The sequence below is a fragment of the Rhincodon typus genome, chromosome 4 (genome assembly GCF_021869965.1).
Source record: "Rhincodon typus isolate 14 chromosome 4, sRhiTyp1.1, whole genome shotgun sequence".
NCBI lineage: Eukaryota > Metazoa > Chordata > Chondrichthyes > Orectolobiformes > Rhincodontidae > Rhincodon > Rhincodon typus.
Window position 1 is genome coordinate 43,526,176 of NC_063335.1, and position 13,879 is coordinate 43,540,054.

The 13,879-nt window shown below is 40.0% G+C and overlaps 2 protein-coding genes across 2 annotated transcripts in view; one reads left to right on the top strand and one right to left on the bottom strand.

Annotated features, from left to right (window-relative positions):
* txndc5 (thioredoxin domain containing 5) overlaps positions 1 to 7,452 on the top strand; it is a 29,988-nt gene extending 22,536 nt beyond the window's left edge. The window contains exons 9-10 of the mRNA XM_048595771.1: positions 2,540 to 2,669; positions 6,255 to 7,452. Coding sequence (XP_048451728.1) covers positions 2,540 to 2,669; positions 6,255 to 6,377 — 253 coding nt within the window. The 3' untranslated portion in view covers positions 6,378 to 7,452. The remainder of the gene's footprint in view (positions 1 to 2,539; positions 2,670 to 6,254) is intronic.
* A 63-nt stretch (positions 7,453 to 7,515) lies between these two features.
* Positions 7,516 to 13,879, bottom strand: part of bmp6 (bone morphogenetic protein 6) — a 110,342-nt gene continuing 103,978 nt past the window's right edge. Inside the window, exons 6-7 of the mRNA XM_020529650.2 lie at positions 10,961 to 11,071; positions 7,516 to 8,017 (exon numbers count right to left, since the gene is read on the bottom strand). Of these exons, the coding sequence (XP_020385239.1) occupies positions 7,868 to 8,017; positions 10,961 to 11,071 (261 nt within the window). The 3' untranslated portion in view covers positions 7,516 to 7,867. The remainder of the gene's footprint in view (positions 8,018 to 10,960; positions 11,072 to 13,879) is intronic.

Here is a 13,879-nt window from a genome sequence, read left to right on the forward strand (position 1 = left end):
CCTTATCTCTAGGCTTTGATTCATTTTAGGGAACACATTTTTAAGGTGAAAGGAGAGAGATTTTAAAAAAGACATCAGAAGCAATTTATTACAGAGACGGTGGTTCGTGAGTGGAAGAACTTCCTGAGGAGATGGTGGATGCGGATATAATTACAATGTTAAGGAAATTTGGATAATTACACGAATAGGAAAAGTTTGGAGTGTTATGGGCCAGGAGTAGGCAGGTGGGACTAATATAGATTGGGATTGGACCGATGGGTCTGTTTTCATGCTGTATGACTCTGACTATATCTTCCCAAATTTGATCTCCTTATCCACTACTTAGCTTCAGATCCTCCAAACTTCCCTAGTTATGTGGCTTGGCAGAACTCTCATCCCAGCACAGTTCAGGTGTAGACCATGCCAACAGTACAGAACCACACCCCACTCTCCAATGCAGAATCAACTTCTGTCCTTGAGCCAGAAAACCTCAACCTGGAACTGCTCAGTCAACCCAGCACCTCATGGCTGAGAGCACTCCCTTGGCAGATGGTTAAGTGTTGGCAAGAAGCAGGGTGGGCCTGGGAGGGTGGCCGAAAGAAGAACAGGTAGTACACTGGCACTTAGATGTGCTGCAAATATTAATAAAACTTTTCATTAAGCACCACTCTTGTTTTACCAAACCTCTGACACTATTACTTTAAGCAGAGAGTGAGGGGACGTGATAATGTTACGCTTGTCTTTATAGTTACTTTGACCAATCTGTTCTTCCATACAATTAACAATATTAAAAGATCCCAAATCATTTCTTGAATGTAGGCACAGTCTCTCTTTTTATCATTCCACCTAGTCACCAAGAGAACAGTACAGTTTTTTGTACTAAAATTTTCTATTGGGTCCTGTAAAAAAACAAGGACAAAAACAGAAACTGTTGGTGACATAACAGGCCTGGTGGCATCTGTGGGTAGAGGGCAGAGCCAAAGGTTTTGAGTCTAGTGGCTCTTCATCAGAAGACAAATAACCAGTCCTGATGCTAAGAAGGTTAAAGCAAAATGGGAAATTGAAGTCACATATTCAAGCTGAAAGTCATAGAATCCCTACAGTGTGGAAACAGGCCATTCAGCCCAACAAGTTCACACTGCCCCTCCGAAGAGCATCCCACCCAGATCCATTCCCATACATTTTCCCATGTCTAACCCCCTAACCTAAACATCCCTGGGCACTATGGGCAATTTAGCATGACCAGTCCACCTACCCTGCACATCTTTGGACTATGGGAGGAAACCCACGCAGACACAGGGAGAATATGCAAACTCCACACAGACACTTGCCTGAGGGTGGAATTGAACCCAGTTCCCTGGTGCTGTGAGGCAGCAGTGCTAACCACTGAGTCACCATGCTGCCTGAAAGTATTCTGAAAATATAAAAATGCATTGTGATGACTTAAATACATGGAAGCTTGTTATTCATTGGCACTTGCTGGGTTTCACATGAAATGATACCAGGTCAGTTTCTTGTTTGAAAACGTCCGATAACCCATTATCTGCCACTCATACTTGATTGTACTTAACTTTCACTTGATTGTATCCTTGGAGCTGATATAGATCATCTTATACTGAGTATTTGCTATATTGCAAACAATGCCCAAAGATCCTGCTGGAAGCTCCAGCAATGTCTTGCAAACACTGACCAGCCAGTTAATCTGCCTTCATTGGTAATTACTGGGGAAAGCAATGCTGCTTCAGATGCCAGTGGAATGCCATTCTGTTTGAGCTACCAGGAGATCATCAACATTTGCCTGAATGGGTAGAATTAAACAAAGGTGTTGCAGTCCCCCACAACTGCAGTGTCCCAGACTCAATTTGTAAGCTTTGGTGTTACTGCAGGACTTGAGAAACTTTCTGACTCAATGATACAGCCCAGGAATTTCTGTGTGGAAGCCCCACATAGTATTACAGTGTACCCAGTAGTGATTACAAATGGTGCTTATGGGAAAGCGAGATTTGGGTGATGGAGATTGCATGCCACCTGCTGCTAATCTCAATTGCATTGGCACCACTCTTCTGAACAGCCTGTGTATTTCATAAAGGTGATGTTGACATTGCATTGAGTGAGATGTTTAGCCCTCGAATAAATATTGACCTAATGACAACAATATGTCTCTGAATAAAGGGTTTTTCAGCAGAAGCTGGACAATTAAATCTTCTCCAGAACAGAATGCAGTATCTCAATCAGTGAGATAAATAACTGGAACTTTGAACGTTAGCAGTACCTCTACATCGTTTGTCATTTAGTCAGTGTAGGTTTTCATAAGGGTTCCCTGGTAAGATAATTTCTCACAGATAAGGGAATTCAAGACAATCCTTAAGGTGATGTTTTTGCATTTGTTACTGTTTCTATTCCACTGTGGGTTAACTCTCTTTCGGTAAAAGATGGGGCAGATCCTTGAAGAGGGCCCTCCGAACCTATTCACAGTAACAGCTAAGCACCTGGCAGAATGTTCATAGTTCAACAATAAGCACCTCCGCCCATAACCCACACACACTATCTTTATCAACAGGTGTGGTCATTGCAAGAGTTTAGCACCGACCTGGGAGGAACTTGCCAAGCGGGAGTTTCCGGGTTTAAGTGATATCAAAATTGCAGAAGTGGACTGTACTCAACAGCGCTCCCTCTGCAATCAGTTCTCGGTGAGTAAGAAACTGTTACCCGGAGATGTTGAAAACTAGTAATTGGTAGAAGATTTTCCTTTCACCTTTTGACATTTTTCCATGTAGTTCAAAGCAGCAACATTAAAACCAATGTTTTGGAAAATAATACAAGCTTTATTTGATTTTGTGATACGGTTGCAAAGGCTGTAAAATACAAAACTACTCATGGCTAACTTTCTCACTCAAGTTGGGAATACTGTTCAGTGCCATGAAGAACCTCCATCAGTAAGACCTGCTCACTGATAGACTATTGCATGTTAAACATCAGGTCTAGTACAAGCTAAGTAGAGAACGAATAAATGCTTTTTTGGTTTGAAACTATATAGACAATATTTTAAGTTGACAGACCTCTTCCCTGTCACTTACTTCCTTGCTAGGGTTTTTGTTCCAGGGATGAGGAACTTCAGTTCTGAAGTTAGACTGTTTTCCTTTGAGACTTGACAGACACTCCAAATCATGAGGGACCTGGACAGGATATGTATTCACTTTTCCCATTCATTAAAGGATTAAGAATGAGGGGGCACATCTTTAAAGTAAGAGGCAAAAGCACCATAAGGAAATAACTATTTTCATGCAGTGCGTGGATAAGGTCTGGAATGCACTGGCCAAGAGTCTTGGAAGCAAGTCCAATTGATGCAATCAGAAGGGAATTAGACTTGTCTTTAAAAAGGAAGAATGTGAAGTGTTACGACGGAAAGGCAGGAGAATGTTGGTAAGTAAATTGCCCATTTGGAGAGTTAGTGCAGATGCAGCAGGCTTCCTGTGCAGTAACATTTCCATGGTTCTTCTTTCAGTCTAAAAACAATTGGAACATCCATCCAGAACCTAAAACATCCCTGAAAAATAACATAGTTTTGCAAGCTGTCTTCATGTTTGATGGGTTAGATTGTGCTTTGTGCTTTGTCTTTGTCCTGGCAGGGATGGGGTGTGGGGTCTTGTTCTATTTGCTAGGCTAATAGAGACACACTTCAGCACCACTTGTGCCAATTTGTTAGTGCTGTACTGCTGGTCATTGTGTTCAAGGTGGAAACTGTTTAAGTCGACTGGAAAAAGTTATTTTGGTGAAAGGGCAGTAGTTCTGGTTAACATTGAATATCAGGGACTGGGATATCAGTTAATTCTCCAGGGTATCACACTTTTCTTTAAATATTAAAAACTGAGTAGTGCAAGATCACAAAGGCTTCTGTTTAATTATAAATCCTATAAGAACATCTTAATTAAATAATCTTGAATATTATTTTGTCTGTTAGAAATGAGAAAGGGTACTAGTTAAAGAAATAATCAAGAGGACAGTTACTGTCTTTGCTTTCTTTGCAAAGGATCAACCTGCTGGGATATAGTTTGAGCAGCATTGACTGGAGTATGAGCAATGTGTGAACAGTGACAATAGATGTTGACAGGTTATCTGATCACAAGGGGTGTCTCAGCAAAGTCAGTTTCCAGCATGTGTTCCTAGATTGAGGTTGTAAATAGGGAATCCTTTGCTCGTGACCAGAGCTACGAAGAGATTATCCATGCGATGAACTGAGTTGAGACAGATGCCACATTCTTGGCAGCAGATGCCATTTATGCCCATGTCAGTTTGTGCAACTTTTATGATTGATCTAAGACAGCTGTAGGGTCAGAAGGAAACCACTTAGGCCCATGAGCCTGTTTGGCCACGAAAGATCTTGGCTGGCATGCAATCAAACTCCATTTACCTGCCTCTTTTTTTCTGTATCACATAATACTTTGGTTTTATCAACTTTGAAATTGATTTGGATTAAAGCAATTGATCTTGAATCAATTGCCTTTTGAGAAAGACGGCCCCAGTTTTCTGCCCTATGTTCCATGAAGATTTATTTCCTAATTTTATTTCTGAAAGATTGGGTTTTAATAGGTCTGGCTTTAGTAAGCCATTCATCTCCCTGAGCCATAAGATAATGAATAATCTAATTAGAGCCTTAACACCACGTACCTCTTCCCCACCAATTATTCTCAACTTGAGAGTTAAGGCCCTCCATTCAGTTGAATTAAATACTTTGTGGGTCAAAAATCTAACTCAACACTGAAATGTGTTCAATGACAGCTTTCATTGAAATTCTCTTCCACAGACAGCAGGGATTAACTAGCTTGTTAAATGTGGTTTAATAGTTACGGTTAAACACAAGTGATTTGGACTTAAGCATGGAATAAAAAATATCCTAATCTAAAATCATTACAATTTGATATCACAGATTCAGTAGTGAAAGTCTTAATGTTCCAAATGTAGTTCCCAACGATGATGTTGTCATCTATGTAGTGGGGAAAGGATTAAAAACTAAAAATGGAAAAAATTCTCAATGGAGTAGAGGGAGGAAAAAACATCACAGGTTGATTAAAGCAAATGCGACTGTGCGATTGGCTATAAACAAATTGGTCAAACATCTCACCAGGTTACAAGTACTGGGATGTAGCTTTTAATTCCAGAGACTCAGATTAGATCATGCCAGGGATACGTGGTTATAGTTCTACTGAGAAATTAGGAAAGAGGAGGATTATATTCCATACAACTAAATTCAATAGAAAAAAGGTTAAAAGGGGAAAATTGAATAAGCACTCAAGTCAGCATAATAGTGGCTGATTCTAGAAACAGGTAGTAAGGCAATATAAATGTAGGATCAGAAAAAGATGAGAAGCAAACATCGAATACATCACCATAACTGCCGGTGGAAATAATTCAAGCATGCCACTTGTAGAGAAATTAGACAGCTAGAAAATAACCTGTGAATAACGTATAAGCAATAGGTATCAGTGGTTTTCTATTGTTTTAAAGCACAGGATGGAATTTAATATTCTATGGTTTATACACCCACTATTCTATAGCTTTACTTCCACTCAAGACCTTCAGCCCATTATGTCATTTAGAGATCGTGAAATTAAATCAGACATACAGCCTTGGTTTCTCATCACTTGGTGCTTCAACTAAACAAAAATCAGTGTTTGCAAATTTTTAATTGACCGAATGAGTCACAAGATACATTTTAGGATGGGGGTGGTAACATTATAGATTGCAAATAGTGTACATTCACACAAAAGGGTATTTGTAGAGGATGAGGCTGGGTAGTCTACCATGACTTATTTTCTATTACCTCTAGTACCACTCCTCCTCCTCCTCCTCCTCCTCCAGGCCAGCCCTGTAATCACTTGACTGAGCAAACAGTTGAGGAGAAGGTAAAATTGATGGAAGATACCCCTGGTATTGTCTCAGACCAGAAGCCAGTCTAATGGAATGTGCTACTTTACTAGCCACTTTTTATAATTTTAATCAGTGCACTTTAGTAAATGTAAGACGTCAAACTTTCAGGGTTTCCTTCCCCAGAAAATAGGGTGACTGGAAGGTTTTATTTTGTTCCCTTATTTGTGTTTGTGACCTTAAAAGGATTGAGTTAAAAGTTTACATGGGCAGAAAGAGTTGACCTGACTTTAGGGATATAACTGTGCAGATAGTTCCCAGTGGCATATTTGTATTGGGAACTGGCACTCTTGTTGTAAGTATGTGTACAAAAGAGAAAACTTAAACTAAATGTGTGCTTTTGTTTTAAGGTCCGTGGTTATCCAACATTGCTGCTGTTCCGTGGTGGTCAGCAGTTAAGTGAATACAACGGAGCAAGAGATTTGGAAGCTCTTCACGACTACGTCCTACAGCAAGCCAGGGATGAACTATAAAACATGTTATTTTTTGGTCCAACCACCACTTCGTGTCATTGTTTACAAGATTGTGTTTTTTTTGAAGTAATCTTTTTCATGGTCATCAATGTATATCCATAAAGGTTGTTGCCAACTTACCAGCCTTCTGGAAGACGGAGTTGGCTTCAGCTTTCACCATATAGTGGTGCCTTCTAAGTATGTGGTACTGAATGGTGAGATCTTGCTTGTTTATCATCCCTATCTGCCATCTTTTAACACTTCAGTGGATGTGGTTCATGTGTTGTTATCAGACAATCATGGGATATCAAATGTACCTGGTTAGTAATTATAGTACTGTGGGAAGAAAACTAAACAAGAATACCTCAGCACATCTTCAAGCCACATTCACCTGCACAAGTTAGTAAAAAGGAAGCCAAGCCAGTTTATAACAAGTGATTAATAACAGTGTAGAGTGTGAAAGACTTGAACAACACATAATAGTGTCAAAAAGAGTATGGGCAGTATCCAATAGGGATTGTAATTATTTTTCCCCAAAAAGCAAGAGCACTTAAAAATCCCTTGAGTGAACAAAACTGCGTAACGTAGCAGTTACCACATCATATGGTAACATGTTATTTCACCCTCGAGTTACAACTTATGTTATACATAGCTCCAGAAACACTGCTCTTAATTGAATTTATTTTAAAGAACTAGACAGTAAAGAAGTGGCTAAAGAGCTAACTTTTTTCATTTTGTAAGTTTTAAGTCGAAGGATTTCAAATTTAATGAATACATCAAACATGCTAGTCAGTCATTCAAGCTGGTTGCCATTGACAAGGTAATTCTTGAGAGAAGTGTTTCAGTGTAGCCGCAAGATGTCAAACTGTATATTGTGTGAACAAACTGCACAAAAAAAAAAAGCCACTTGACTTTAACATCATTTATTGTTAGCATGTGTGTATGGAGAATGAATTGTTCTTCGAGAGACAGGGGAGCAGTAAGTGTGTGTGTGGTTGGCACTTAGATTTTTGTATAAAAAGAAACATTAAAAAATGTAGGACTGTCAATAGTGTACACTACTTGGCAATTTCTAATAAAAATTTCTTAAGAAAAATGATTGTCCAGAGCATGTTTCATAAAAGTAACGTGCACAATGTGCCTGAACCAGGGGCTGTGATGAAGTGGCCTTGCAGATTTTCATAAAATTCAAATTTGAAGCTGTAAAATCGTATGAGGTTTCTCCTGAATCTCTTGCACTGTCTTCCACCCTCTTAAAACCCAGTGGCTGCTATCATTACAGCCCCTAGTTTAAAAAAAGTTACCATAAAAACCCCAAAACAAATAAATTACATTTTTATGAAAACTATGTACAAAATATATTACAAAAGCCTTTTTAAGTAGAAACTTTTCTTTTAAAAAAAATTGTAAACAATATTTACAGAGGTATTGCTCCAGGATGTATATTGCTATGCACTGAGGATATAGTTACTCTCCAGTAGTTTCAGATTAAGATGAACTTTCTTGTCCTTTTAATGACAGCCACATGCCCTGACCACCATGTTCCTGTATTTTTTCAATATAACGTTTGAGCTGTCATCGAAGAAGAGGACCGAAATTGCATTCAGCTTAGTGGGAGCACAGCAGGGCTTTGGAATGTAGTCTGGGTTCATGAGGTGGACCTATAGTCAAAGAAATTCAAAACGTTTAGGTAGGTACATATGCTCAGATACATCCTGTAATGCATTTTTATCTACTTCTGTCAAACTCTAGCAGCTGCTGCATGGTTTGAATGTCAATGTTGTAGCAAATTCTATATTGGGCTGCTAAAGTTAAATAAAAAGATGCTCTTAAAATATACTAAACATTGAAAGATGGCAAGATTCCTCCCAAAAGTCAGTCCACAAATGTTAGGAATTTTAACTACTGGTTGCAGATGTATGTTCAAGTGACTAGACCTTTGCTGTGCAGTTTTGAGAACCACAAGGCGCAACATATAGTGCCATCGCTGGGTTTAAGCACTAACTTGGCAAGCAAATGACATTGCATGGCATAGGGTGAGAAGAGCTACTTCCTGAGAAATATAGCACTATTTTCCTTGGAATGTTGGAGGTTGAGGGTGACCTTAGAGGTTTAGAAAATCATGAGTATGGATAGGGTGAATAGCCAACATCTTCTTCCAGGGAGTCCAAAACTAGATGGCATAGGTTTACAGTGGGGGCTTGGGGGTGGGGAAGAAGATTTAAAAGGGACCTAACGGGCAATTTTTCCCACACAGAGTCGTGGGTATATGGAATAAGTTGCCAGAGGAAATGGAGGATGCAGGTACAATTACAAATTTAAAAGGCAACTAGTTGGGTATATGAATAGGAAGGGTTTAGAGGGATATGGGCCAAATATTGTTAAAGGGGACTAGATTAATTTAGGATATCTGGTCAGCGGGGACAGATTGGACCGAAGGGTCTGTTTCTGTGCTGTACAAGTCTATGACTGGAAGCAAATCTAGAATTACAGCTGATCTGTTTACAGAGGGGTTAGGGATTGTTTCTCAGTAGGAAATTATAACTTTGATAACCCCAACCCATATTTATGGCCATGGATTTGAAGAACCATTAGGATGATTGGGGAACCCAGAATTTAATTAGTAAGGTCATTGTGTTTGACAACACATTCATGGAAATGACATGTATTCTCTCAAGAGGGAAAACCTCTTTTATTGTTGAACTAACAGCCAATTTTTGAACAATTACTTTGGAGCTGATATGCCTGGCTTCTCTCCACAAAGAAGTTGGTCTTTGTTGAAAAGTAAATATTAGATTTTTTAAACAACACGTCTAACTAATCACAAAAGCATTCAAACTGTAGCACCCTCTCTATTCGTCTATTGTTTATTTTTACCTCCAATACTAGCCTCTCACTATCAGCTGTTCTGCTTCTGAAATCCTCATTCATGCCTGAAACACCTCTAAACCTGATTGCTCAAACATTTGCTCCCTACCTCCTGCATTCTACTTTTGATAAATCTTAGGTAATCTAAAACTCTGCAGCCCCTTTCCTATCTTGCTTCAAGTCCTCTTCACCCTGATGTTGATGATTTACACTGGTTTCCAGTTTACCTACATTGTTAGGATTGCCATCCTTGTTTTCAAGTTCCTCGATGGTCTCACCCCCTCATTTCTGATCTCCTCCAATCTAGAACCTTTAGAGATATCTGCACTTATCTAATGCAAGTCTTTCGGCAACCAATTATGGCTGCAATTTCAGCTGCTTGGGCCCTAAGTTTAGCGCTCTGTCTCTCTTTACTCACAAGAGACTTATTAAAAGAAACCCTGTTTGACCAAGCTTTTGACCTGATATCTTCTCAGGTACAATGTCATTGCGGACTGTGAAGCACATATGGGACATTTCATTACATGAAGGCTGCTATAGAAATGCAAGTTGCAGCTGCTGTTTTTTGACACTTTTTTACTAGGATACAGTAGCTTAAGATTCCAAGGTCAATTAGCCTTTCACTTTAAAACGCACAGCCAATAAAACATCAACACACTTTTTTTTCTACAAACATATTAAAGAAATTCATCCATGCCCTTTCCACTGCACCTTCAAGTTATCCTCCACACCACAAACCAACCTGACCTTGGAACATGTCGTTCCTTCAGTTGTTGCTGGGTGAAAATCCTACAATGTCCTCCAAAACAGCACCGTGGGTGTGCCCACACCACATGGACCGCTGTCATTCAAGGCAGCAGCTCACTATGACCAACTACAGGACAATTGGGATGGCCAATAAATGCTGGCTCAACCAGCAAAACTCACATCCCGTCAACAAATTAAAAAAAACTACTCCTCAGATTTGCAACCATGTAAAACCACAGGCAATCGACTCCAATGGTGAGAAAGTAACAAAATGAGAATCTCGAACATTTGCAAAGGGAAAACCAATGATCTGCTCAATTTTTCTCTTGCATTTGATTGAATTCTGTCAACTTGCATTTCAATCAGACATCCCCGATTGGGCAAAATTTGCATGCATCCGTCGTGCCTTCAATAACCTCCCCAGGGAAGCTGGGTAACTTGTTTCCTTGTCTCACTTTGGGAGCCCTTTGTACTTCTAGGAGACTGGGTCCCAGGATAGTGGCTTGATTCTGGATTTAAAAAATAAAGTCCTTAGCGAACACAGCAAGGAGCAGAGCTCCTATCAGGAGAATTTAGAACCATACATGCTAGATCCAAAATTTGCAAGTGGAAATCTAAGGTGTAAAGGGGCCATCGGTTAAAGTAGTAGATCACAGATCCAATTCCCTAAGGTTGGTGCAACATGGGGGAATATCCCATCTTGGTTTGTCTTCATTCTGAAGTATGAAGGGGGAGTGCACTGGCTGGACTATGACATCTCAAGCCTCAGTTGACACCAATGAAGAAACTTTTGTGGGAGTGGAGGAAGACAATTACCAACTTTAACACAAAATCCTTCATATATAGTGTCAGCTCCTTCACAGCCATAACGTGACACGGACTTTCTGCCCTGTCAGTAACCCCTCTTTTCCCCTTCCCCACCCACCCCATGTAATCCAGTGGCAGGTGTTGCAACAACAGAACTAAATGCTAGCCAGAGCTTTACTCACCAGTGTCTGTACGATCGCATGGTTTGTCGCATTCATATGTGCATTAAGAGGAAATGAGCACTCTCCATCACAGTAATATGCTGCATATCCTTCCGGGGCTATTATCCAGTCCTTTGAAAACATGAATGGAATTGTAATTAACAGACTACTATTTTAATAAAAAATTACTCCCCATTGGTTGACTATAACAATGTATATTTCCTTCTCCACTGGTTAAGTGCTCTATCACCTTCCGTCATCTCTAGTTGGCTATTTTCTGCTGCTGCCATCTTAAATCTTCCTCTACGAACAACTTCTACTAAGAACAATTCAGCAGCATTGATATTGAGTATTCACCAGAGCTCCAAGAATCTAAATCAAACCTAAATCATGGTCTTTCATTTAAAATAATGCTTGTTGTACAATTCATCAGAAACATTAGGAGAACATCTTTCAATTAATTGCTTCCTCCATGGGTGAGCATTTAGTCACAGAATGGCATTTCTTTGCACAAACTTAGGCACAGAGAATATGGCTATCTTGATGCTTTCAAAATAAGCCAGTTGAATAATCCTAGGGCTGGAGCAGGGTTGCCTGGGCTGCAAACTCTGTTTTTTGAGGGGAAAAACAATACAACAGGGAAAGTCACAGACACATTAAAGGGGAAGGGGTTGATACATCGATACAGAAGGAAAGAAAGTGAAAGAGAGGTGAGACAAGCCTAAACTTCATAAGTTCAGTGCTTACAAGTTAATTCAAATTGGGGATGAGAGAGGAAGTTGGTGGTGGGGGGGGGGGGCATGATCTAAGCATTCTTACCAGCGTTGCATTCAGGAGTACGGTAAACCGTTCAGGTGCCATCCAAATGGGAAAACTGCCAAACAGAGGTCAGGACCCCTTTTCTAATGCCACTGTCAACCTTGCACTGTCAAAGTTAAGTGTTTGTTTTAAACCTGTGTATGCCAAAATCCACAAGTACCAGTGCCCAAGAGGATGCAATTTCATTTTTAATTATAAGTGATGCCAGTTTTAAAAAGGATTTTGTTTTAAAAAAGTTATTGAGTGAAGAGTTCTCTCATACTGCCAGGGTACGAGCCTGGTGCTGGGAAATAGCTGAAAACATTTTTTTTTGTTTAAAAAAAAACACAGCAAGTTATGCTGATTTGGAATGCACTTTCTGAAGGGGTAGTGGAAACAGATCCCAAAATAACTCTCTAAAGCAAAATGGATAAATATTTAAGGAAATGAACAATGCAAAACTACAGAGCAATGACAGGAGACTGGGATAGGACTAACTGGGTAGCTCTTCCAAAGAGGTGACACAAACAACAGGCTGAATGGTTGCAATATGTATGATTCTGTGAATATACATAATACTTTGGAATTACCACCTCTGAAATCACTATTCGTGGGTAACCCTCCCACATTCTCCCCCAACCCCCCCACCATCTGATCTAACAGCGTAAGTAAAAGTTGAACTGACACAAGAAAAAAGGTCTCCATTGGTCCCCTGAGATTTTTGTTTTGAAGATTAGTTCATTGGTTGCAACTTCATGATCAAAAACCACATTAAGCAGTGAAATAAATAATGAAAGAAAGCAAATCAAGTCACAAAATAACTGCTGAAAAAGAGGAATGTTTAGGAATTAAATATCTGGGGAGTGGGCTGCGATTTAACTCAGGAAAGTGCGAGGTTTTAAAGGATAGTCTAAGATTCAATCACGAAACACTGGACACACATCAACAACCTTGAAGTTTAGCCAAGGAGTTATGAGCAAAATGATTTAAATTGGAGAGCAACTCTAGTTGTGATATGCTAGGAATAAATAGAGTGCCTCACTTCTGTAAAAGTATTTCACCTTTTGAAGTGTGGACAGTAAATGGACACAGCAGCCTTTAATATCCAAGTGAAAAGATCTAAAAAGCAATTTTAAAAAAAAACAAGGGCAGAATGTTGGCCAGTAAAGTGGAAATGCTTGATTTGATTTATTATTGTCTCATGTACCTAGGTATAGTGAAACGTTTTGCATGCAGTACAGTCAAATCATAGGGTGGTAGAACAGAGGTGAAGAATACAAAGTTATGACTGCAAAGAAGGTACATAAAAAGGAAGATGACCATAATGACCACAAACACTTCCAGACATTAAAAGGCTCTCAGTCTAAACAGTGCAGTCACAGAGGAAATCATTTTGGACACTTTTTCAATTCTGAGTAGACTGCTTCTTCCTGGAAACCAAAGCTGGACCATGAATAGAGATAGTAGGAACTGCAGATGCTGGAGAATCTGGGATAACAAGGTGTAGAGCTGGATGAACACAACAGGGTAAGCAGCATCAGAGGAGCAGGAAAGCTGACATTTCGGGCCTAGACCCTTCTTCAGAAATGGGGGAGGGGAAGGGGGTTCTGAAATAAATAGGGAGGGAGGGGGAGGCGGAGAGAAGATGGATAAAAGGAGAAGACAGGTGGGGAGGAGTTGTAGTGGGAGAGAGAGCCACTGAGGTCTTTCCAGAGGGAGGAGGGTAACTTCTTCAAGGTAGGCATCCTTAGAAGAGGCTTCGCAGTGGGGTTAAAATTGTTTCAGAGATAGTAGGAACTGCAGATGCTGGAGAATGAGATAACAAGGTGTAGAGCTGGATGAACACAGCAGGCCAAGCAGCATCAGAGGAGCAGGAAAGCTGACGTTTCGGACCTAGACCCTTCTTCAGAAATGGGGGAGGCTGTACCAACACACAGGAATCATTAGATAGCATGCAGACACAGGAATAACCTGTCTTCTTCTATACCCTCCAATCCTAATTTATTTCCATTACCCTCCTCTTTGAGATCTCTTAACTCAATGTGGGTCTAGACTGGATCATGGAATATTCAGCGCCACATAGCTCAGGAACAAACACAGAGCTGTGGCACCTATGTAGTAACCTAGAGAACTCTGGGCAAT